Source organism: Martes martes, assembly GCF_963455335.1.
Source record: "Martes martes genome assembly, chromosome: X".
NCBI classification, from domain to species: Eukaryota; Metazoa; Chordata; class Mammalia; order Carnivora; family Mustelidae; genus Martes; species Martes martes.
Genome location: NC_137897.1, coordinates 105515455 through 105542562, shown reverse-complemented (window position 1 = coordinate 105542562; position 27108 = coordinate 105515455). Strand labels below are relative to the sequence as shown.

The 27108-nt window shown below is 43.6% G+C and overlaps 1 protein-coding gene across 1 annotated transcript in view; it reads right to left on the bottom strand.

Annotated features, from left to right (window-relative positions):
* Positions 1-2637: 2637 nt before the first annotated feature.
* The window catches only part of HPRT1 (hypoxanthine phosphoribosyltransferase 1), a 41222-nt gene continuing 16751 nt past the window's right edge, over positions 2638-27108 (bottom strand). Inside the window, exons 3-9 of the mRNA XM_080795909.1 lie at positions 26162-26345; positions 15401-15466; positions 11753-11770; positions 9279-9361; positions 4402-4448; positions 3901-3977; positions 2638-3368 (exon numbers count right to left, since the gene is read on the bottom strand). Coding sequence (XP_080652035.1) covers positions 3321-3368; positions 3901-3977; positions 4402-4448; positions 9279-9361; positions 11753-11770; positions 15401-15466; positions 26162-26345 — 523 coding nt within the window. The 3' untranslated portion in view covers positions 2638-3320. The remainder of the gene's footprint in view (positions 3369-3900; positions 3978-4401; positions 4449-9278; positions 9362-11752; positions 11771-15400; positions 15467-26161; positions 26346-27108) is intronic.

Below are 27108 nucleotides of genomic sequence, written 5' to 3'. Positions count from 1 at the left end.
GAGGGGCCCACGCAGCAGTGAACGGCTGGGGGCCAGCGCAGTGTGCTTGCCGGCAGTGCGGCCCGGGCGCCCGGGGACCCCCCCCCCCGCCCCGGGGCCCGCAGCAGCGAGCCGGGAACCCTACGTGATCCACCCTTGGGAGGCCCTGGGCTTTCACTCCCAAATGGGGAGCCCCACGAAGGATCTGAGCCAAACCTCCCCATCTTCCTTCGAATCGCTTCAACAGCCGCACCACTGCACGGAGCCCGCGTGGGTGTCAGTCAGGGGGACGGGCGACAAGACGGGAACTGGAGATGGGACTGCAATCATCCCGGGAAGAAACGGGGGCCGAGCCGCCCCTGGAGGCCTCCCCACCGCCACCTTGACAACTGAGCCTCCGAGGCGGTCTCTTCTGTGAAACGTGCGTAAAAGTAACACACACAAAGCGCCTGGCGCTCCGCGCAACACAGGAGCCGGCTACGACCCCTGACAGTGATGGTCTGACTCCTGAAACCCCTGCCTACTTTCCGAACTGCTCCTGGAGGTTCCGGTGCCCTTAAAACTGCACAGAAAAGCTTGATCGCTACTTCCTACCTCCGCCCCCCCCCCACACCCCTTGCCTGTCTTCCCCAGTACCTGGCACCCAGACGGCGCTGTTTGTTTCTAGAATCTCCACTGCAGGAAAGGACATGAACTGATTCAGAGCAGTAGGCCATCTTTTGCACATGGAATTAAAATGGGGACCCACCTCTGTTTACAGGCATGACACACACAGGAGTCACATACAAGCACTCACAACAGGGGGAACACGCAGAGGGTTTGGCACACACGAAGTTTCCAGATCTTTAAGCACCCACATTGCCTTGGATGGTAAGATCCCATGTTTCCGTATCTCCCAAAATGAAGCAAGTGAAATTTCATTTTCCTTCCCTCACGAACATTCCTGGGACACGAGGCTGTGATGAAAGCGCAGCCCCGAGGATTACGGACGTGGGACATCTGTGACCAGCTGGTCCGAGGCTAAATGACTAAAGGGCCCCAGGAGGCTTTAGCATCTTTTTTTCTTTTTAGTACTTTTCCTCTCCCTTGACAGACTGTTGTTCCAGAAATTACTGCTGCTCCCGGCAGTGTGCCCCTTCGCGTCATCCCATAGATGGACTACGTTTCACCTACTGCAAGTTGGTGAAGGAAATAAAATGACTGGAAATGGGCATCCCGATGGCAGGTGAAGTAAGATGTGAGGCGTCTCCTTATGAGGAAAGGGAAGATTCAGACCGATCTCAGTCCACATTCCACCGCTGACCGGCCGCGCACTTCAATTCTTGAAACATCCGTTCCTGCCAGGCTCAGCCACTGTATGGCGCACCTGGCACGTCCCGGGCCCCCGGCCTGTCTCACCTGCCCTGTCGCAGCTCATTACTCCTCACCACGTACCTGTGAAGAGACACCACTGTCCCCATTTACCAGCTGAAAAAACAGGCCCCAAAGTTCAGCACCCCAAGGCCACAGAGCTAATAAGCAAAGGACAGTCCAACCCAGACCTCTTTGCTATTCATTCATTCAACCACCGTCACCTGAGCTCCTAGTACCTTCGAGACACTGAGTATATGTGTTGGTGAACGAGACAGGTAAAAGTTCTCATCTTCCTTATGGAGCTTACATTCTAGAAGACGCGGATAGGGGAGACAAACAGGGGGAGACAAACAGGAAGCCATACGAGTGTAAACCGCCCAGCTTGTGTTCGGGTTACGGCGCTCGGAACTGCCACCAGCTAACAGTTTTTTACCTGCGAGAAGGGGCATTTCACATGGTTCCACCTAATAGGAGGTGGGAAGGGCATCTGGAGAGGGGAAGGGAAGGCAGATGGGAAGTGGGAGGCACAGGGTCAGGAAGATCAAATGAGGTAGGTAACAAAAGTGAAAAGGCTGGATAAAACTAGAATGTTCTGGGACCGTAACAAGTTATTACACGGTATTACTTCAAGTTCCCCACTTTGCTGCTGGGAATGGCAGCAAACTTTAAGGCATCCATGTGGCTAGATGGCTCCCGGGCTTGCTGGTTCACAGCTCGCCTGGAGCCAAGAGGCCCCTGAGAGTTTGGGTTTAAAACATGTCTTCTGGGGCACCTGGGTGGTTCAGTGGTTAAAGCCTCTGCCTTCAGCTCAGGTCATGATCTCAGGGTCCTGGGATCGAGCCCCAAATCGGGCTCTCTGCTCGGCAGGGAGCCCACTGCCCCCCTCCTCTGCCTGCCTCTCTGCCTACTTGTGATCTTTGTCTGCCAAATAAATGAATAACATCTTAAAAAAAAAAAAACAAACCTGCCCTCCTGCTCCCAAGAAACAAGAGGTTCCGCTGGTGCCGTTCTTCGTCTACACAAAGATGAGCCTCCAATCTGAATAATTTCCCAGGATCCCATTAGAGAAAGCCCTTTACTGGAACACAGTGACATATCATCAAGGCTACTGTGTTTGAAACTTACTGTGGGTGCAAATGTCACTAGCTTCCCCAATGCATTCTACCATGTAATCACCATTCGCTGTGCTCGGTAAAGATTACAATTAAAAGAGCTGCTAAAACTTAACAGACAAGGAAAAAGTAACTGACAGAAAATGACACGAGGTTAATTTGTGGAGAAATGATAGGTATGCGGAGTTTCTTTTAAAGAGACAGCCTTTATTGTAAGGATGTTTACACTGAAGAATTCAAAATGTGGTAACGGGTTTTTGGTTTGTTCGGGTTTTTTTTGGAATTTACTGATTTGTATTTAAAAGGAACTGTTGACAGAGATTCCCCGGAAATCATCTGAACAAGCGGGAGAAAACAGTTAATCCTGCTGAAACAATAAAATAATTCCAAGACATATGGTTTACCCAACAGAACAATACTGTAGATGCTGTCGCTGATAGGAAAACTGACTGCTCCTTACTCTTTTAAACACACAGTGGTATATAATTAACAATATTCAATCACTTCTGTTCTTTCCTGAATATATAAAAATTAAAATACCAATTAAAAAACTAATATATCTTCTCTTTAAATGTTTCTTACAGATACAATTTCAATATTTTCATTCGATAGTGGTGTAGTTTAAGAGATTTTTTTCATTCACAAGTCAAACAACAAACACTCCACGCCAAGAGAACGGATAGTCTATAGGCTCGTATTGCAAATAAAGACTTCAGGAACTTCAGCAACGGGCATTTCTAAAATACAAAATGGATAAAATTCTGAGAGGATACATGCAATAAAGCTCTACGGAGCAGCTGGCCACAGAACTAGAACATTCTACTGATGATTTCAGTGGGGCTCCGGATGCTTCCGAACTCAACGTGGACTCTCATCTTAGGCTTTGTATTTTGCTTTTCCAGTTTCACTAATGACACAAACATGCTACAAGATAAAAAGCCAGACATTCACATTAGAAAAGCGTATCCTGCAATGGAAGGCAAGAACAGCATTTCGCACAGCTCCGGGGAACAGCGCTGCGCTGCAGGGGCTCCACCGGACAGACAGACAGACAGACAGACAGCGGCTGGCGGGGCCTTCCTCACCGGGTGCGGAAACGCACGCTCTCGCCTCCTGCCCACGGAGCAGAAGCGGGTGCTTGAAGGAGAGTGAGTGAAAAGGCTTACACCAGTTCATTTATTTCTCACTTATGACCACATCTATCATCTGAAATAATAATGGGACAGTTACTGTATGTTAAAGCTGTTCGACTGTGGCAGCCAACAGAAGTGTCGCCCCAGCCTGGCCAAGTTCCAGCTCTAAGGACGTCTGCGCTTGACTACAGCTTTATGTGACTAATGGGAACCATCAGTCTGTTCAAATTATGAGGTGCTGGAAAGAGAAAACAATTCCTCTCTTTCGTAAATTTTTATACGGGCTCTGAAAAATGAGAGTGAGAAAAAGAGGCATTACTTACATTCAAATCCCTGAAGTATTCGTTATAGTCAAGGGCATATCCTACAACAAACTTGTCGGGAATTTCAAATCCAACAACTGAAAAGAATCATAAGTCATCATTCAGATACAGAAAACATCATTTTCGATTCAAACGCTTATGAATGTGCCTCTCTACAGATTCTCTCTAAAATCTTAAGGAAAAAAACCACAATAAATACCCTCTTAAGTAACTCTCAACCATTTCATATAAAACTTGCTCAGGTTGGGGTGCCTGGGTGGCTCAGTGGGTTAAAGCCTCTGCTTTTGGCTCAGGTCATGATCTCAGGGTCCTGGGATCGAGCCCCACATCGGGCTCTCTGCTTGGTGGGGAGCCTGCTTCCCCCTCCCCCTCTGCCTGCCTCTCTGCCTACTTGTGATCTCTCTCTGTCACTTGTCAAATAAATAAGTAAAATCTTTAAAAAAAAAAAAACTTGCTCCAGTTAAGGATGGTTAAATGATTGACAGAAAGTAATTCACTTACAGTCTGGTTTATAGCCAACACTTCGAGGGGTCCTCTTCACCAGCAAGCTGTTAATTACAAAATGTAAGATGTGACATAGGGAGACATGACAGGGCATTACAAAAGGGGACATTCATGCTCTGAGATATGGTCTCTCCTGCACCTAGAATATTTTCTATGTAGAAAGACTATGAAACGGGGAGCGAGCTTGCAGGGACTGGGCAGGACACCAGTGAGCTCCCGCCACAGCCGAGGCCCTTGCCTGATCCCTACCAGGAACACGACTGATGATTCTGAGATGGTTCTGACCCCGACTACTCACGCACCCATCGGAGGGCAGCGAATCAGAAGGATGAATGGACGGGGAGTGTCAACGGGCAATTCCAGGATCCCTGGAAGGCCAATGCTACAACTGCAAAGGGGTGCGGGAGATGTGAGCGTCACCTTTTGAGACTCTTAATACGTGGCTTACAAAGATCGTGAGGCTAAAAATAACAAGCATGTTCGAGGAGCTCGTACTGATTTTTGAGAACAAAAACCGCAGTTGGGATACGCCACCTCTAACATAAGCTCATTTCGTAACCCAAGTGTGTACTGCCTGCTGGAATTTTTCAGCCATTAAGAAAACCTATCGGGGCACCTGGGTGGCTCAGTGGTTAAAGCCTCTGCCTTTGGCTCAGGTCATGGTCTCAGGGTCCTGGGATCGAGCCCCGCATAGGGCTCCCTGCTCGGCAAGGAGCCTGCTTCCCCACCACCCCCGCCTGCCTCTCTGCCTACTTGTGATCTTTGTCTGTCAAATAAATAAATAAAATCTTAAACAAACAAAAACATACGAAAATCCTTTAAAAAAAAAAGAGAAGCTATCAACAGTGTTTTGATAACCTTTATGTAATGTTAAGGGCAGTCCCAATAAAACTTATGATTTTATACCTTAGATAAATATATTTAAAAAGCTGAAAAGGACAGGGGTGCCTGAGTGGCTCAGTCGGTTAGCCTCTGCCTTCAACTCAGCTCATGATCCTGGGGTCCTGGGATCGAGCCCCCCCCTCCCCTGCATCGTTGTCATCAGGCTAACTGCTCAGTGGGGAGCCTGTTTCTCCATCTGTACCCCACCACCCCTGCTTGTGCTCGCTCTCTCCACTCTGGTCTCCTCTCACATAGTTAAATAAAGTCTTCAAAAAAAAGCTGGGAAGGACACAAAATGATTTTCAACCTTAGTTACACATCAGACTCACCTGGGAACTTTTAACAAAACAAAACTCAGATACCCGGGCCACACCCCTGACCGATTACATCAGAATTGCTGGGGATGGGGCACAAACATAGGTTTCTTTTTGTTTTGTTTTGTTTTACAATTTGTATAAGTAAATAAACTACAAGGCATACTTCAGAGATCTTGTGGGTATGGCTTCAGAGCACCACAACAAAGCAAATATCACAGTAAAGGGAGTCAAATGAATGTTTTGGTCTCCAAGGGCATAAAAATTACGTTTATGCTACACTGCAGTCTATTAAGTGTGCAACGGCATCACGTCTAAAAAAGTACGCATCTTAGAGACGTCTTATTGCTAAAAGGCCTTCATCCGAGTTTTCAGAATTCATAATCACTGATCACCACAGCAAATATAAAAATGAAAAACTCTGAAATATTCCAAGAATGATCAAAATGTGACAGAGAGGGGCGCCAGGCAGGCTCAGCTGGTTGAGCGTCAGGCTCCCTGCTTAGTGGAGCCTGCTTCTCCCTCTCCCTCTGCTCTTCCCCCTGCTCATGCTCTCCCTCTCTCTCAAACAAGTAAATAATCTTAAAAAAAATGTGACAGGGACGTGAAGTGAGCAAATGCTGTTGGAAAACTGGTGCCTACAGACTTGCTTGATGCTGGTTGCCACGAGCCTTCGATCTGTAAAAAACACAGTATCTGGGGCGCCTGGGTGGCATATATTTGCGCGGGGGGGAGAAAGGTCTAAACTCAGTTACGTAAGTACAATCCCCCCCCCCAAAAAATGAGAAGGGGTGCCTGGGTGGCTCAGTCGTTAAGCAACTCCCTTCAGCTCAGGTCATGGTCCCAGGGTCCTGGGATCGTGCCCTGCATCAGGTTCCCTGTTTGGCGGGGAGCCTGCTTCTCCCTCTCCCACTCTCCCTGCTTATGTTCCCTCTCTCGCTGTCTCTCTCTCTCAAATAAATAAAATCTTAAAAAAAACCCCCACAGTATTTGCCAAGTGCAATAAAGCAAAAGCACAATAAACTGAGCTATGCCTATGTTAAGAGTTACTAAGCAGATATAAAGTCCAACGTGTACAGCTTATTCAAATTCTTGATTTTGAAATAATTATGTAATTTTTGAAATAATTATATAAATAATTATAGGTTGCCAGAAGTCACAAAAATGCACAGGGACGTGCCATGTGCCCCCTGCCCAGCCTCCTCCAATACTAAGAGCTCACATTAACTGGCAGATCACCACAACCAAGACACGGGCTCCAGGGAGCTGACCTTATCCAGATCCCACCAGTCTCACACGCATGCGTTTGTGTGCGAGTGTGTGTGTGCTTCTGCGTGATTTTATCACACATGTGGGTTCAAGTAACCACCACCACCTCAGGATGACAGGACATCCCATCGCACAAGGCTCTCTATTTACAGTCACGCATCACCTTCACCTCCCTTAACCCCGGTAACCACTCATGTGCTCTCCACTTCTAGCATTTTGTCACTTTAAGAAGGTTGCATAAATGGAATCATATAGGAGGCAACCTTTCGAGATTGGCTTTTTTTTTTTTTTAAAGGAGGCTCCACACCTAGCATGGAGCCCAGCACGGGGCTTGAACCCATGACCCTGAGATCAAAAGTCAGACATTTAACTGACTGAGTCCTCCAGGCACCCCGGACACTGGCTTTGATGAGCACAAGCCCCTTGAGGCTTATCTAGGTTGTCCCGTGTACCTTTGTACGGCTCAGCAGGACTCCATGGAACGCTGCCCCGCAGTCCGTTTCGTCATTCAACCACTGACGGGCACTTTGGTTGATTCCCGTTTGGGCCTATGACAAATGAAGCTGCCACAAGCTTTCGTGTATGAATCTCCAGGAGGACCTAAGTTCTCATTTCTCTGGGACAAATTCAAGTGCTGGAGTCATATGGCAGCTCCGTGCTTGGTTTCTCACAAACCCGACAAGCCGTTTGCCAAGGCAGCCATTCCATCTGACGTTCCTACCGATTAATAGTTTTTAAGTTTTTAATCGAACTTCTTGGAACACCCGGGTGGCTCAGTCAGTTAGGCAACTGCCTCCTACACAGGTCATGATCCCGGGGCTCCTGGGATCGACTCCCGCATTTGGCTCCCTGCTCCATGGGGAGCCTACCTCTCCCTCTGCCTGCTCTGCCTGCCGCTCCCCATGCTTGGGCTTTCTCTCTCTCTCTGACAAATGAATAAATAAAAGCTTTAAAAATAAGTAAGTAAATTTTAATTGAACTTTTAAAGTTAAAATGCTTATCTAGTCCTTCTTAAACCTGCACTGAATAAAAAGAACAAGCTGCCAGGCTTACTCTCTATGTATCAAGCACAGGTTACACACACACCATGAACAGATATGTATCTGTGATATTAAAGCCGAATGGTGAGGGCGGGATTAAGAAAAAAAGGTTACAAAACACTGACTTACGCCAGCTCCGTCACTAAGAAATGAACGACCAAAGCACTCTCTGGGCACTCCACACCTCCAGCAACACAAAAGCCCTCTCTCATGAGGCAGTCTGCCTCAATTCCGCAGCCTACTCCAGGAAGGAGGGACAAAAGACTATCCCGAGGCTACAGAAGTATCCTATGCCACAGGAGAGACATAAGCAAGTGCAGGCCTGGCTTACAGGAAGCCACTTAGAGCCCCAGAGTGCAACGTGCATAGAGACACTCTCGTCACACCTGTCCCCAATCCACTGAAAGGAACCTACCCACACGGGCGCCGGCTATCGGAGAAGCCCAATAGGACAAACTGCTGACAGATGGTTCATAGAAGGCTCATGCTGATTCAGAGATGCTTGATATGGGATACTTGGACCCTTTAAAAGGGGTTTATCAAAACCAGTTAATCATTTAGGACAAAAATTAGATTACTATCTGACCCCCTACACAAAAATTACAGAGTGGTCAAAGACTTAAAAATAGAAGATGAAATTGCAAAAGCCAAAAAACAAACAAACAACAAAAAAAACAAAACAAAAACAACCCCCAAAAACCACCTCGAGTGCTACCCTACCAGAACCTTAAGGTGGTAAATAAAGCAGGAACTGTGAGCTGGGTGGCCTGGATCAAACCTCACTCCACAGTGTGCTGGGCACTGTGCCTCTGGACAATTCCCTATGCCTTGGTGTCCCTACCTGTAAACTGGGAGAAACAGTGCTCCCTAAGAGTTGTAAGGGCTTAAGTTGTAATTATAATTAAATATAATTAAACTAGAAACAAAGGTAGAGCTAATAAAGAAAAAGCCAAACAGCAGAGGCAGGGCCCGGAGGGGAGGCTGGCATACGTCGTCACTCAATTCCAGGAGCTCCAAATCCTCAGAACCCACCCCCTCCCTGCTACCTCCTCTTAAACCCAATATGGGATCCTTGGTCTCAGTTCGTCAAGCAAGCCCCAATGTTCTACCAGGCTACCCAAGACAAGGTGACATCATTATTAGCATGCTGAAAAACCAAGTGTTAATAATATTAAGCAAAAAGATGACTGCAATGAAGGGCTTCATTAACACATGACAAAATTATTTACAAAGTGTATTTACTGAGTCTTATTTGAGATCACACTACTTTTTGAAGATAAAACAAGTTGAGAACATTTACGAGAAGCAATTAATTACCGAAGCCCATTTCAAACGAAGAAAATAGCCTGTCAAAATGTTATATACATACCTTGCGACCTTGACCATCTTTGGATTATGCTCCTTGACCAAGGAAAGCAAGGTCTGCATTGTTTTGCCAGTGTCAATTATATCCTTTAAAAGAAAAAGACAAGACATTTATTTATTCATTTGTGTGAGAGAGAGAGAATGAGAGAGAAAGAACATGAGAGGGGAGGGTCAGAGCGAGAAAGAGACTCCCCGCCGAGCAGGGAGCCCGATGCGGGACTCGACCCTGGGACTCCAGGATCATGACCTGAGCCGAAGGCAGTCGCCCAACCAATTGAGCCACCCAGGTGCCCAAGACAAGACATTTATAGAGCAAATAAAACTGCATCCTATAAACATGAGACACCGAAACCCCATGGAGAAGTAGAAGAATGCTATTGTTTTCAGGGTCGCTAACTCTCAGAAACAGGTGGTTAAAGACGGCACTCCGAGAAACACTGCTCCACGCCATCTTGAAAGTATCCAAATTAATAAGGCTTTACTACATAAAATAACTTTATATTAAAGTGAATCTCAGCTACTTAGTCAAAAGTAGGAGACTATTCAAAACAAATACATCTCTAATTGGAAAAATACTGCTTAAACCCTAACCCTAATGTTCTTCAATGAAAACATGATGGACGGTACAAAGCGGTGCTTCACAAAGCGCGGTCTGGGAGCCATCAGAAACATCAGGCTGGAGACTTGTGAAAAATGCAGAGTTTCGGGCTGCAGTGGCCAGAACTCGGATGGCCCCAAGACTCCCGTCCCCTCATGCACATGCCCAGAATAACCTCCCATCCCCAGAGAGAGCACAACCTGGGAAAATGCTGGGACAGTCAGCGGCTGTGTGAGAGGGCCACGTGCCAGGACACGAAGTTGGCCTTTAGGAGCTGTGAGCAGCCCCTGGCCCAGAGCCAGCAAGAAAACGGGGCCCTTCGTCTTACAAGCACAGGAACTAAATTCTGCCAACAACTTAAGTGAGCTTGGAAGAGCTTGGAAGAGCCCTGGGCGAGACAGGAGCCCCAGCCTTACTTCAGCCCCAGGAGACTGAGCAGAGGACTCTGCTAACCTGGACATGCGTTGTTTTCAGCTGTTACGTTTGTGGTCGTGTGTTAGGCGGCATCACCCCAGACAAAATTGATCTGAAGTGGAATTAATGAATCTACATTTAAAAACAAGCAACCAGGGGTGCCTGGGTGGCTCAGTGGGTTAAAGCCTCTGCCTTCAGCTCAGGTCATGATCCCAGGGTCCTGGGATCGAGCCCCGCATCGGGCTCTCTGCTCTGCAGCGAGCCTGTTTCCTCCTCTCTCTCTCTGCCTACTTGTGATCTCTGCCTGTCAAATAAATAAATAAATAAATAAATAAATCATCTTAAAAACAAGCAACCAACGGCACCCGGGTGGCTCGGTCAGTTAGGCGCCCAACTGCTGATCTCAGCTCAGGCCTTGATCTCACGGTCAAGCGTTCAAGCCCCACAATGGGCTCATGCTGGGCGTGAAGCCTACTTAAAAACAAACCAAACCCCCCCCAAGCAACTAGTTCCCAGGGATATTCATGTACACGAATCTTTTGAAGACAGCGTCACCTGTTTAGTTTTTGATCCATAAGCTGAAGTTTCTATTAATAAAAATGAACTGGAGGGACGCCTGGGTGGCTCAGTCGGTTAAGCAGCTGCCTTCGGCTCAGGTCATGATCCCAGTGTTTTGGGATCGAGTCCCACATCGGGCTCCTTGCTTGGTGGGGAGCCTGCTTCTCCCTCTGCCTCTGCCTGCCACTCTGTCTGCCTGTGCTCGCTCGTGTGCGCGCTCTCTCTCTCTCTGACAAATTAAAAAAAAATCTAAAATAAAAAAAAATGAATTGGGGGTTACTGGTGCTCTTAAGCCTTAAGACATTTTACATAAAAGAATGAAAACTCATTCTACTGGTGAGAGTATAAAGCACACAACCACACTGTCGAGTCATTTGGCAGTAACGGTAAAACTGAAAAGGGACCCACTCTATGATTCGGTCACTGCCTGCATTTAGAGGGGACTCATAAGTGCACACCGACACTGCAACTTTGCATTTTAAGACAACTGCATGTCTCAACGTGAACAATCTCAGAACTTAATATGAGTAAAAATAAGATATAAGAGGATATGTATAGTGCGGCACTATATACGTTCTTAAATCCCCAAATATGTTTTGCATGTGGATACACACATGTAATAGAAGCATAAAAAATACACATGGGGATGATGTGTATCAACTTTAAAAGAAAGGAAAAACTTTGAAGCCCAAAAGAGAGGGGAAAGAAATATACCAGCATTTTCCCATTATCCAATAAAAACAAATTACTAAGTATTTCTTAAAAAAAACCAATCTTACTCCCTTATAACAACACAAGCCCACAGTTAAAACTGATGACGAGGAATTTCTTTCCCTGGATTACCTTTAGGACTGTGCACACTAAGTTAGAAAATCATAAACACTATATTAAAAGTATGTAGAACTTACCTCAACAATCAAGACATTCTAGAAGAAAAAGAAATGAAAATCAGTACAGTGAATCAGTGTTTCCAATTATAACTCACATCATATCATAACAAACTCATTATCCAAATTCTTGTTTTTAAGATACTTTCCTATCTCAAAGCCTGATTTAAACAATGGGCCATCTGCTGGGATTTACAACTCTTTAATGTGAAATTTTCATTGTAGTGGAACTTTTAAAAATAAAATTTGATCTATATATGTTCATTTTTTTTAAAAAAATTCTCACTCCTTTAAACAGAGGTCTAATTTTGGGCAAGTCATGAAGTTTCTCTGGGTCTCAGTTTACCACGTGTTAAATAAGGGACGTGAACTAGTATGTATCTGCCAACTCTAACGTTCAAGAACTATAATTTGTACTAGAACTCCAAAATCATGCCTTTAATTCACCATACGGAATCCAATTCAAAACCCGTCTTCTCATTAGGCTGAAACTGATCTGTATTTGCTGGATGTGTTCACGCCTGGACTCAACTAAAGAAAGGTACCAATGCTTCCTTTCACCATAAACCCTCACCACAATTTCTACCTCTCAGAATTTTACAGCTGCAAGAGCGCTTACAGAAGAAACCATCTAAGAATCACCGCCGAGGTCTGTTCTCATGCTGATTAGAGGAACGAGGAATTTCAAACACTGATTATAATCACTGTCACAGGAAGAGTCATGCTACATTGTGACCTGCTGTTCTCCCTTCTGGGTCACATACCAATTGCAAGAAAATCTTCATGTTCTATATATTCTTGTAATCAGTGGTTACCATGGTAGGGCACATAAGATCCACAGGGTTGCAAGAAAGAAAGGTTAGACCTTTTTTTTTTAAACCTCACCCTGTCTGAGCTGTAATTTTGCATGTACTTTGTAATATACATACTACTGCCACCATAATTTGTATTATCATTTGCCCCTTTCCTCCTATGACAACTACTTTGTTTCTTTTCAAGATACTGCAATCTCAATCTTTAGTGAAACTGAATTTAATCGATTAATGGGCCAATAATCATTTCACCACCTGCTATGTGATTCTTTCTCAGCATTTTCTCTACCCTCGCTAGCACATCGGAAGGGTAACATTCTCCCATCCTAACCGTGGCTCACCGCTGCAGCAATGTGTACCAGGGGATGGAGTTATAGTTTGAAAACAGCACTGAGGGGCACCTGGGTGGCTCAGTGGATTAAAGCCTCTGCCTTTGGCTCAGGTCATGCTCTCAGGGTCCTGGGATCAAGCCCCGTATCGGGCTCTCTGCTCAAGCGGGGAGCCTGCTTCCTCCTCTCTGCCTACTTGTGATCTCTGTCAAATAAATAAATAAAATTTTTAAAAAAGAGAAAACACTGAATTATGAGACAGAGAAATTGGATTCTAGTCTTGACTCTAATACTAAGTAGCTGCATGATCTTAGGCCATAATCATAGACTTCTAGTAACAGGAGATAGCTTGTACAAATCAATCACAGTTCAGAGAGGTTAAATACTTATCTAATACAAAACTGTAGTACCTAGAGTATGATCTCAATATATGGTTTTAAAAATAAAGAAAGAGAACTTCTACCATTATGGAGAGCTTATTTCATGTCAAATAGCTATACCCTTACTTCATAAATGAAAAAAAGGATGAGCCTCAGAAGTCAGATGATTTGCCTAAAAAGTCATAAAACTAGCCAAGTGGTAAAGAGGTATTTTCAGAGTCCAAGGTCCATATTCTCAACCACTAACTGGAAAAAAATTTATGTACGTATGTATCTACATAGAGTGTCCCCCCAAAATTGGCTGAAATAGAAAGTCTGAATAACCCACAATCTCACCAAGAAATAACTTCACCCAACTTAGATGCCTTGATTTTTTCCACAATAAATGCGCTCTACTGTGACTATCAAGAAAACAAAATTATTTTCGAAAGAGACCTTTTAAGTTCACAAAGCCATGTAGTAGGACAGAGCCATTAGGTGGGAAAGGCAAGGTCAGATGGAATCCCAGGAGGCTTTGAAGGCTAGGCCCCTTCCAGCACTAAAAACTGACTATAGGCGTAAGGGCTTTAAATGACTTCTAAATATGGGCAAAGCACGCGGAAAGGGAAGACTCGGTCTGGCAGTGGTACATAGGATGGGCAGGAAGGGGAAAGTCAACAGATGATTATAATTTCTCTTTTGAAGTTTTCAAAAATGTTAAGGAGGACAAGATTAGTCTGGCAGGACCCCGATACGGGACAAGAGGATCTGACATTAGTGTTGTACACTGAAGTTTTCTACTACATACTCAGTCAAGTAAACTGTAAACATTTAAAAGCCAGAGAAAGGAAAAAGCTTTGAGGCCAGAAAGACCTGCATTTAAATTCAAGCTCTACCATTCACTGGCAGCGTGGCTTTGGACAAGTCCTTCAAATCTGCTGGGTCTTAGCTTCCTGATCTGTAAAACAGAGGTAACAGTACCTACACCTCACGGGCTTGTTGTGAAACTTTTATGAGATTATGCCTTTATAACTGGCGGTGTTTCTACATAAAAAACTAACTGGCAGCTGAAAAAAACACAGCAATCTATCATTTGTCACTGGTTACTTGGAAATCATTGCAATGCATCACAAGGATAACACTGAAATATCTTAACATCTCTATTATTTCTGCCAATTGCCTATACTGGAACAATCTTGATGTATTTGGAAAACTCTTTCTGAGATGTCTTAAAATAGGAGTATGTTTAAATTTACTGAGTATTCGAACTACCAGAAAAACTGTTGTAAGAGGCCCACATGCATTATCTCACTTAATGTTCTGAATTCTGTGAGGGGACTGCCATTATGGCTCCCACCTTACAGAGATGAGACAGAGGGGTTAAACAATTTGCCCAAGGTCACACAGACAAAGTTGTGAGCCAGGCTCTAAATCAAAGCCGCCCGTCTTGGGGCGCCTGGCTGGCTCAGTTGGTAGAGCATGCAACTCTTGATCTTGGGATGAGTTTGAGCCCCACATTGGGGGTAGAGTTTACCTAAGAAAAAAAAAGCTGCCCATCTCTAGAACCCACACTTTCACAACTATCATGTGATACCACACTACATGTTTTGCTGTGTGAGTCTATTTTTATAAAGAAGACTGTCTCCCCTCTCCCCACCAAAATATATATACTTTTTTTTAGATTATTTATTTATTTATTTGACACAGAGAGAGAGAGAGAGAGAGAGAGAGAGAGAGAGATCACAAGTAGGCAGAGAGGCAGGCAGAGAGAGAGTGGAGGAAGCAGGCTCCCCTGCTGAGCAGAGGGCCCGATGCGGGGCTCGATCCCAGGATCCTGAGATCATGACCTGAGCCGAAGGCAGAGGCTTTAACCCACTGAGCCACCCAGGCGCCCCATATACTTTTGAAGAATTCCAAATTAGATCACCACAGAGGAAGACAAGTGTACTTTGTAATACGGACTTGAAGTTTAATGTTGGATTCTGCTGCCTCTTTGCTGTATGACCTGAAGAAAGACAGCTAACTGAGGTTGATTCCAAGGGTTAAACAGCCCTTGTTTAAGTGCATAAACAACTTGTGAACTGCCTCTTAGTGATAAAGCAGAGTGTTACTAATTGACTCCTGGCATGAAGTCAAAAGAACTCTTTTCTTCCCCTTCAAGACACATACCTTTCCAGTCAAAGTTGAGAGATCATCTCCACCAATGACTTTGATGTCCCCTGTTGACTGGTCATTCTAGTTGAAAAAAAAAAAAGATATGTAAGTGTCCATGTATATCCTTTTGTGTACACACACACACATCTCAAATTATCAAATGGGAACTAGAAGATTTAAGAAGTTAGCGATCTAATGTCATCGCATTATGATATTCTAAATGATACAAACTGTAAGATATGTTTCAAGAAATGAACGACTAGGTAACTTTCAACTAGAGATTAGTAAAAACTTGAAAGTTCTAATTGGCCATTACTGATCTGATGCTCCTCAGAGCCCTAAATATAGGGCACACAACATTTTCCAGTGGGCACTATCATAAGAGCCACCCATCTTCCATCACGGTCATTTCTGAACCATGAAGTTAATAGCCTGACAGATGTCTGGTTTTGGCCCTGGACCATTCCCATGAATCAAGCGAGTTGTAGGTTCTGGTCTGTATCACACTCAAGCCCCAAATACTGTACTGCCCTCAAAAGTCTGGCCCAGGCCCACGTCATCTTCAGCATAGTCTGGAAAACCAGGTGTGATCAGCAGTCTTTCAAGGCCTACCTCTCAGGCTCCCAGGTTTCTGCTATCACAGAATCCAGGAGAAATCCGCACAGGAATTTCAAAGGGAAAATACCCCATATCCACTGGAGCGGGTGGTGGTAACAATCACAAATTGGAGCCAACATTGTGCCAGCACAGTAACAGACAAAGTGACCAAGGAACAGAACAGAGCCCGGAAACACACTCAGAAATATATGAGTATTTAGTATATGATAAAGATGGTATTGGAAGGCAGTAAGGAAGAGCTGAATTATTCAACGAAGCAGTTATCCATTTTGGGAAAAAAAATAAAGTACGATCCCTACCTCGCAGCAGACACAGAAATAAATTCCAGATGGATTAAATCTAAATGTAAAAAATAAAGCCATAAGCAGACTGGGAGAAAATGGAGAAGTAATATTTTCATATTCTTAGAAAGGGTAAAAACCTAGGCATATCATGAACCCAAACTGAAGGAAAAGATCTATAACAAATATTCCTTTGTATACCGGGTTCCAAGACTAAGAAGCCAATAGGAAAATGAAGAATGAACGCAAGTAGACAATTCATGGAAAAGAAAGCCAGAACATGGAAATGATATCGATCTGAGAAGCAAACACCAAAACCATGTGGTTCACCCATTCACCCCGGCGAAACTTAAGCCTGATGATGTATGTTGACAAAAGTGAGGGGAAACAAGCACTCTTGGTGAGAGAATAATTGATACAACCTCTTTTTAAAAAGATTTTATTTATTTAACTGAGAGAGAGAGAGAGAGAGAGAGAGACAGTGAGAGAGGGAACACAAGCAGGGGGAGTGGGAGAGGGAGAAGCAGACCTCCCGCCGAGCAGGGAGCCCCATATGGGGCTCGACCCCAGGACCCTGGGATCATGACCTGAGCCGAAGGCACACGCCTAACGACTGAGCCACCCAGGCGCCCAAACTGGTACAACCTCTTTTGAAAATGGCACAGCAATAAGCTATTAAAATTGTAAGCATGTGTGCCATTCGCGCTGGCAATCCCACTTCCAGGAACCAATGCTATAAAAACTCACAAATACGTGAAGGTACATACAAGGAGGTTCACTGTGTCAACTAGTTATAAAAAAAGAAAACAGGGGACAAGCAACACGTCTATTAACAGAACCTATTTAAGTTCGGTTCACCTGCACAAGGCAATATACCGCACAGCTATTAAAAAGAATCTGAAATCTTTTACACACCGACATGGGCGACAGGAATTAAAAACACCAATTAGCAGAGTAATGCGTTGCCTAAGAAACCACTTTTGCTCGGCAGCATTTTAAACAGCTTCATAACATCAATTACCTCTGAGTGGTGAGAATGAGGATAACAGGGCTTTTTACTTTTCTGTATTTCCATTCTCGTCATATGCTTCGATATACATGTCCATTTTTTATGGAGTGTCATCTTTGAAAAACACAATCGGGCCCAAGCTATTCAGTGTTGCAACCTAAACAGATCTAAGCGTGACTTCTGATATGAAAAAAAATCTAGCATATTACTCCTCATCTTAAGGAAATTACAGATACCCTTTATTCTAACTAACTTAAAACCCAGGGTTTCAAACGCAGGGAAGTGATTAATAGCAAAAACAAAAACAAAAACAACAAAAAAACCCCAAACCCACAGCCCTATACAAAACCTGGAGCTTTCCATGATCCTGAGTCACAGTAAATGATGTACACTGTGTATCAAAGTATATAGTGACATCTTCTGTAGAAGTTTGGTATTACAGTCCAATTCCCAATAACCTTTTTTTTTTTTTTTAAAGAGAAAGAACTAAGAAATATGGAGTCACAGAAAAAGCCCTGTGATCCAGAGACTATGGTGACAGGGTAAGAAAAAAGAACTTCAAGCACGCAAGCCTGCCGCTCCACTAGCATCCAGATCTCCATACTCCTGTTTGCCTCCAAGGTTTTTAGCTTAAATCTCTTCTGAGACCTTTTTTTTAAGATTTTATTTATTTATTTATTAGAGAGAGAGAGAGAGAGAGAGAGAGAGAGAGAACGCGCACACAGCAAGGGGAGATGCAGAGGGAGAGGGAGAAGCAGGCTCCCCGTTGAGCAGGGAGTCTGACCTGACACGGGGCTCGATCCCAGGACCTCGGGGTCATGACCTGAGCGAGAGGCAGGCACTTAACTGCTTAACCGACTTAGCCACCCAGGTGTCCCCAGGCGTCCGCCTTCTGAGGCTTCCTTCCACGTGGACCAGTGGAGGCTAATAAGGAAGAGTCGCTGAAGACGACTGCTACAGCCCACTGTGCTAGAATACAGGTCTAAGTGCCCTTGACCAGAGGACCTCCATCCGTCCCCAGCGCCCCCTCCCTCCTCTCCTGGGTGGGACAAGCTTCCCACTGTACTCCGGCTTATTACTGAGTGACTCCTGTGTGCCCCATCTTGAAGGAGACGCTGGGGCCGGCCCAGGAGAGGGGAGAGTTCCTGCTGCTCCCACTGTTCTCCCCTCTTCTCTACCATCCCAGCACCCCATTCTTCCCAGCCAGAGAGCCCCACTTGTCCTTAACTCAGAGTGTCATTGTCAACTATGTAAAATTCCCAAAGAAGCTCTCTGAGTCTACAGCTCTACCCTTAGCATCTCTGTTTCCATTTGGTCTACCTTTTTTTTTTTCTTTTTTAATGTTAAGACTGGCAGTAATGATTTCCAGGTTTTTTAATTCAAGTATAATTAACATACAATGTTGTATTAGTTCCATATGCACAATTACCTTTCTTTTTTGCTTTTGAAGATTTTATTTATCTGAGAGAGGGAGAGAGAGACAGAGGACAAGCGGGGCGGGGAGAGGCAGAGGGCAGAGGCAGAAGCAGGCCTACTGCCGAGTGGGGAGCCCGATGCAGGGCTCGATCCCAGAACCCCGGGATCAGGACCCGAGCCAAGTCAGAAGCTCCGCTGACTGAGCCACCCAGGTGCCCCCAATTACCTTTCTTGAGTCTGGGAGAAAAGATGAGAAGAGAAATAGGAAGGAACTTTGCTTATTCCTATTTGTCTATCCCTAGGGATTCTGTGACCCTCCGGGCAAGAGGGACCGCCGCGTGGTACTGGAAAAGAGGAGAGAGCGCTGTGGGAAAAGACACCAGGCGCAGCTGCGAAAGATGGGCCTGGGACAAAGCAATCTCCTCCTGCTGAAGAGGACACAGAGGCCCCACCCCCAAAAGCTGAGCTCCCACAAGGGCTAGGCTAGGACTCGTACTGAGGCCGAAGTCTGGGCTTAGCGCCTCGCAGCTTGCTTGATGCAGGTAACCTGAGGCTGTTCCTCCGGAGCGCCAGGACGGAGGGACCGGCAGAAGGAATGACTTCCCCGGTCCGCCACATCCCAAGCATGCTTTCTCTGCACACCCTCATCGCGACTGTCCTCTGTCCTTTTGCTGTTTTCCTGTACACCCTGATCAAGTGTCAACAGCAGTGAGACTATTACAAACACATGCTTTTACAGGTAGACTGCACCTCAGATGAGAAATGGCAGATACCCAATTTTCTAAAAACAGATGCAGAAAAGAAGACGCCTGGAAGGATATACACCCAGGGAGTAATCTATTTACCTGTATTTTATGAGTGTTTTGGAAAGAACATGTTGCTTTAAAAAAATTATTATTTTTATCTCTTTATTTTATCTATTTATTATTTTATCTATTTACTATATTTATCTAACTATTATCACAAGTTAAAAAATGATGCTAATAGTTGAGGGGCACCTGGCTGGCTCAGTGGGAAGAATGTGTGACTCCTGATCTTGGGATGCTGAGTGCAAGCCCTACGTTGGGCCTAGAGCTTACTTAAAAAATACAAATAGGGGCGCCTGGGTGGCTCAGTGGGTTAAGCGTCTGCCTTCGGCTCAGGTCATGATCCCAGGGTCCTGGGTTGGAGCCCCGCATTGGGCTCTCTGCTCAGCAGGGAGCCTGCTTCCTCCCTTCTCTCTCTCTGCCTGCCTCTCTGCCTACTTGTGATCTGTCAAATAAATAAATAAAATCTTTAAAAAAATACAAATAATGAAGAGAAGGGGGACACGCACCCCCATGTTCATAGCAACAATGTCCACAATAGCCAAACTGTGGAAGGAGCCGAGATGCCCTTCAACGGGCTGATGGATAAAGAAAATGTGGTCCATATACACTATGGAATATTACGCAGCCATCAGAAAGGATGAATACCCAATTTTTGCATCAACATGGACGGGACTGGAGGAGATTATGCTGAGGGAAGTAAGTCAAGCAGAGAGTCAATTATCATATGGTTTCACTCATATGTGGAACATAAGGAATAACATGGAGGACATTAGAAGGAAGGGAAAAATGAAAGGGGGAATCAGAGGGGGAGACGAACCATGAGACTCGGGACTCCAGGAACCAAACCGAGTCTCAGAAGGGAGGGGGGTACAGGGATGGGGTAACCGGGTGATGGGTACTAAGGGGGGCACGTGTGGTGATGAGCACGGGGTGCTAAACACACTTAATGAATCGCTGAACTCTACATCAAAAACTAATGAAACTAATCATCAAAAACTAATATGCTGGCTAACTGAACATAATAAAAAATAAATAAATAAAAATAATTTTAAAAATGATTCTCATGAAGCAGGGCCCTTAGGCCATCTACCCCACGCACTGTCCACTACAGTGGCCCATTAAGCACATGTGCAAATTACAGCTGACCCTTGAACGTCATGGGTCTCAACTGCACAGGCCACTTACACATGGATTTTTTTTGGATAAATACGAATAGCACGGTCAATGTGTTTTCTCTTCCTTATGGTTTCCTTAATAATATTTTCTTTTCTCAAGCTTCCTTTATTGTAAAAATACAGTATATGATGCAAATACAAAATACATGTTCACTGCTTAATAGTGAGGCTTCTGGCAAACAGCAGGCTATCAGTAGTTAAGTTGTGGGGGAGTCAAAAGTTACACAAGAATTTTCAATTGTGCAGAGCGTTGGTGCCCCAACCCCTGTACTGTTCATCACCACAGAAAGTTCTATTGGTCAGCGCTGCTCTAATCAAATCAAAGACACCGTTTAGCACAACATACTAGAAAGAACGGAGTCAGTGGCGGTATTTAATACCTAGAGGTTCGCTTCAGAATTTACTGCATCCAATCTTCATGCTTTTCATTCCAGGACTGGTTTGGGACTAGGATCTGATAAAATAAACATGTTCAACAGAACTACTTGGCATGGCTTTGTATACAGCAGAGGATCAATGTGTGCTTCCTGAGTGAATTAATCAATGTCCTTAAATTTCCTAATACAAAATTTCTGGTTCACAAGACCAAACTTTAACACTACCTTTATGTTCTAAGAAACAGGGTGTTTATGTAATACCTCGGCCGACATCAAAGTGAAAATGCACCGGAAATAGCTACAGAGCATACTTCTGACACCAGTTCTGTTAAAGTTTCCTTATATCAGAGATGGTGTGCATCCCCGCTCCCTCCCATTTAAACTGAACAAATTCTTTCCCCTATACCTCTCTATGGTCTTAATTCAATAAGCAGGAAGGAGACATAAATCATTCCACTTGATATACACACACACACACACACACACACACACACACACACACACATACATATATATGGGAGGGGGAGGGAGATGAGTTTTACAGAAGATAAGCTTTACTAGTAGTCAACATCCAAGTAGCACATTTACATTTAACTTCAACTGTTTCTAGAGGAAAAAGCAGACCTTAAAGCAAGGACTAAATCCACACAAAGGAAAGGTCAGACTGAAAGCTACTGGCCTCTCTTCTCTTAAGAGATACTTTAAGAAACTACTCCAGTATTTTCTGCATTTTTCTTTAACCAAGTTCACTCAAATAGCTACCTTCTAACAGATTACCATAAGGTAATTTACATCTTTGATATATTAAACAGTTCAATCAAGCTACTAACCATGCAACTTCCAAGATCAAGACTGAATTATAGCTCTCTGCACCCTGACCACAACTGAGGGGAAAAAAAATCCCGCAATGGGCCAGATGAATTGTTTGCAGAGAGAACTTCTGACTAGGAGGGGCACCTAGGTGGCACAGTTAGTTTCCTGTGTGATTCTTGTTTTCGGCTCAGGTCACGATCTCCAGGTCACCAGACGAGTCCCACGCGAGGCTCCATGCTGGGCGTGGAGCCTGCTTGAGATTCTCTCTCTGGACTCTGCCCCTCTCCACCCTTCCCTCTCAAAAACAAAAACAAAAACAAACAACCACTCCTGACTAGTAGAAAATGAAGAAATAAAAGAAAGCACCTATTAGAGGGCTCGAGTCAGTTCTAAGTCTTCCCAAATAAGACTCTGAGTTCTGCAGAGTGAAAGGCGTGGGTTCCAATCAAAGATCTGTATGATCTTTGGTGAGACACTTCACCCCTCGGAGCCTCCCTGTTCTCAAATATATGTGGAGATAATAACTCAGAACACCAAAAAAGTTTTCTCCAAGATTTCAAATTCTAAGAACCATTTCATTTTCATGTAAGCCGCTCTGTCTGGACACACAGTAAATCAGGCTCATTTTCCCTTTGCTTAAGGCCCACATGAAAGTATTGCCACAAAACATTTACCTGTCTGGTAATTTTTCCTCCTGAGGCTTCATCTTTTTAAGATGAAATAAAATTGGTAAGAAAAAATTTCCTACAAAATTGAACTCACAAGAAAGAAAATGCATTTGCATATTTATCAATTATTTCATTTTCCTGAATGTCACAGAGCCTTAGAGACAGAACATCTCATTGTTCTAAGATGCACACTCATATTTTAATACCCCTGAAGTCAATATTGGCAACTGACGGCAACTTACAATATAACTGACAGCGTCTTCTTTCTTAGCAGTACAAAAAACAGAGGTAAGTCTTAACATCAGTGTTATCTTAAGAGTTTGAATGAAATACGGTATTTGGAATGCCCGGCAATTTCCCACTGAGGCACTGAGCAAATAAAATCCTACCCAGCTACTCTGATCAGGAGTATGTAAACTATGTGGGGCGCCTGGGTGGCTCAGTGGGTTAAGCGCCCGCCTTTGGCTCAGGTCATGATCTCAGGGTCTGGGACTGAGTCCCACACTGGGCTCCCTCCTCAGCAGAGTCTGCTTCTCTGCCTTCCTCTGCCACGCCTCTCCTGTTCCTTCTCTCTCTCTCTCAAATAAATAAAATCTTTTTTAAAAAAAGTATGTAAACTATGACATGTATGTGAAAATTCTTTAAAATATTAGAAATAAAAGTGGTAGTAGAATTTAGGGTGACTTTAATTCCTTCACGTCTTTATTTCCTGTGGTGGTATGCTTTTCTCATCAATAAACATGTATTCTTTAATCAAAAAATACAATTTTTATTTTGAAGGAAAACTAGATGGGGTATGTTGATATTGTTAGGGCTCTTTATATATTCCAGAAACATTTAATAGTTCATGGAGCATTTCTCTAGGATTAGTACAGATCAGTTAATGTTTAATTCACTATTCCAAACTGGGGAAAATCAGCACGTGAAACTATGCTGACATCCATGTTATTAATGCTGTCACAATTTTAAATTTCCATCTTATGATGATTTTTTCCAATTAGGTTGTCTGGTTTTTTATATGAATATCTTCCATGACAAGCTGATGAATTATTAAATAGGGCAGAAATGTTACTTCTAATCAACAGTAAGCATACGAATTTAATTTCTGCTGTTTAGTAGTAAATCCACACAGAATTTCACAGAAAACAGAACAGATAATATTTTTCTCTATGTAAAAACTAACTAAAAATGTGCTTGGCTTATGTTTAAGATTTCACTCTTTTTATCAGCTGAGGAGTGCAGCTTAATAATCCTCTAAGATCTAAAACGAACAGGAAAAAACCTAACAGTAGAAAATGGCATTACAGGGTCAAACTGTTTCTACAGCTTCAATTTGTTCTTGTAAGTATAAAATACTTTTTTAAAAAAGATTATTTATTTATTTATTTGACAGACAGAGATCACAAGCAGGCAGAGAGGCAGGCAGAGAGGGGAGGAAGCAGGCTCCCCGCTGAGCAGAGAGCCCGATGCAGGGCTCAATCCCGGGACCCTGGGATCATGACCTGAGCTGAAGGCAGAGGCTTAATTAACCCATTGAGCCACCCAGGCGCCCCTAAAATACTTTTAAAAAGAAAATACTAACATTAAACTCCCCTCATTTTTTTTTACAAGTTTTCTTTTCAAAGAAAAAACATTCTGTGCATATCCCAAAAGAAAGGAAATCTAAGACATAAAGTAACAAAACTGATTTTCATGTGTGTATGGTGTGGAGGGGGGCACTTACGGAGATCCAAAAAAGAAATCATACCACGGTCTGAAAGTACATGTTTTGACTCTAAGCCAACAAGACACGGAAGGCTGGGTACCTACACCTGCCAGCAGCTACTATTGACTAGAATCAAATCTTAGTGTAAACCAGCTAACTCACTCGCTCACTAACTTCTGGTGAGAGGAAATCCAAACTCTGTATTTAAACAATTTTCGAATTCATTTAAGACCCCAACAAGTTACATGGAGCTTGTGAGTATGAAGCAATGTCATGGTATATGAGCACAGTGGGGCTCAAGGGCAACGGGAAAATGTCTTCAGTGGTTCTCCAGTCACCCGTAGGACTGACGAAAACGTGGAAAAGGTCAAACACTTGGGTCAAATAGATGATTAACTGGGAGAATGAGGGTGAAAGTTAATGTAGATAAGTGGTCTTATTCTCAGTGAAAACATAAACAGAAGGCCAGTTTCTACAGGGATGCACGACACAGATTCGTGAAACCGCAAACAGCACACATTTATTCTAATCTTTGAAGAAGGCAAGAGAAACCCCACTTGGAAGGAAAACAGTAACTCATGCAACCAGAAGCAAACCACAGCACGAACTCACAAAAATCAAACATCCACATGACCGAAGAAAACTACAGATGATGAAATCCACATGTACAGATCACCGATTCTGGCTCATCCCAGGGCCAATACTGCTCACCGTGTCAGTATCGTGAAGCATCTGAGCCGGAGGGACAGGGGCAGGGGGACCTGAACCCCCTCCTGCCGCCTTTCTAGGAAACAACCGCAGACCCACCTTCTTCATCAGACTCGGCTGCAAATGACTTACTGCTCCGCACCAAACCAATCCAGCTCCACAGAAGCTATCTGCCAATGGTAAGTAAGTATAATTGCACTGCCGGGTATTTACCCCAAAGATACAGAGGTAGAGAAAAGAAGGGCCATCTGTACCCCAATGTTCATAGCAGCAATGGCCACAGTTGCCAAACTGTGGAAAGAAGCAAGATGCCTTTCAACAGACAAATGGATAAGGAAGATGTGGTCTGTATACACAATGGAATATTATGCAGCCATCAGAAAGGATGAATACCCAACTTTTGTAGCAACATGGACGGGACTGGAGGAGATTATGCTGAGTGAAATAAGTCAAGCAGAGAGAGTCAATTAGCATATGGTTTCACTTACTTGTGGAGCATAAGAAATAACACGGAGGACACGGGGAGAAGGACAGGAGAAGGGAGTAGGGGGAAATCGGAGGGGGAGACAAACCATGAGAGACTGTGGACTCTAAGAAACAAACTGAGGGTTTTGGAGGGTCAGGGGGTGGGAGGTTGGGTGAACCTGGTGTTGGGTATTATGGAGGGCACGTACTGCATGGAGCACTGGGTGTGGTGCATAAACAATGAATCTTGGAACACTGAAAAAAATAAAAGAAAAGAAAAAAGAAAAAAAAATATCTCCCAGGTCCCAAGGGCAACTCCTAAAAAGGGGTTTTAAAAAAATCCAAGAAACAAAACCAAACCGAAAACTCTTTAGAATAAGTGGATATCCTCCAAGGTGACTAGTTTGAAAAAGATAATATTCACCTGGATATAAAGTAGTAGAGAAGATACTAGAAAATCTCACTGTAACCAAGTGAAATGAACATGTAAGTTTAGTTTGCACAGCTTCAAAAACATACAGTAAAACCTACCGTTGCCATGCTTTAAAAAAAACATGTATACATTTATGTATATGTGCATGTGTGTATATAAACATGTACATGTACATACATGTATATAAAATGTATATGTATATATACATACACATATATACACACACACTTTTAAAATTTTTTATTTAACTTTTAGTTAACACACAATACGACATTGGTTTCAGGAGTAGATATACTTACACAGTAGCTCTTCAGTCTGATAAAATCTACAGTCATGGGAATAGATCCATCACTATTTCTGTTCAGTGCTTTGATATAATCCAGCAGGTCAGCAAAGAATTTATAACCTCCCTTGAGCACACAGAGGGCTACGATGTGATGCCCTCCCATCTCCTTCATCACATCTCGCGCAAGCCGCTCGGTCCTACGGAAATAAAATCAGGGATTTAAGAGAAATTAACTTAAAAAAAATTTTTTTTATTTTTTAAATTAACATATAATGTATTATTAGCCCCAGGGGTACAGGTCTGTGAATCTCCAGGTTTACACACTTCACAGCACTCACCATAGCACATACCTTCCCCAATGTCCATAACCCCACCACCCTCTCCCTATTCCCGTCCCCCCAGCCACCCTCAGTTTGTTTTGTGAGATTAAGACTTAGTCTCTTATGGTTTGTCTCCCTCCCGATCCCATCTTGTTTCATTTATTTCTTTCCTACCCACCAAACGCCCCACATTGCCTCTCAACTTCCTCATATCAGGGAGATCATATATTTGTCTTTCTCTGATCGACTTAAGAGAAATTAACTTTTAAAAATATATTTAGCTTTATAACAAACATCCCCCTTAGACATTAAACTTCCACAAAACATATCCTTTGCCCCTCATGAGTTATACTCTTGCTTCAAAAAAGTGAAAAAAAAAAACCTTAAAAATCTTCAAAAAACATATACACTGTAACACCTAACATAAATGTTTAAAATGTAAATTAAAATACCATTTCCACCTATCAGACTGACAAATTCTGACTAAATGAAATTTCCCTGATAATAGAGAATATTGTAAGAGATTGTTAAAGAAAAAAAAATAGCACTCTCATATAACACTGGGAATAAAAATTACAGTAACTTTTTGGGATAACTTGGCAGTATGAAAATAGTCAATAAATACCTTCCCCCTAACCCA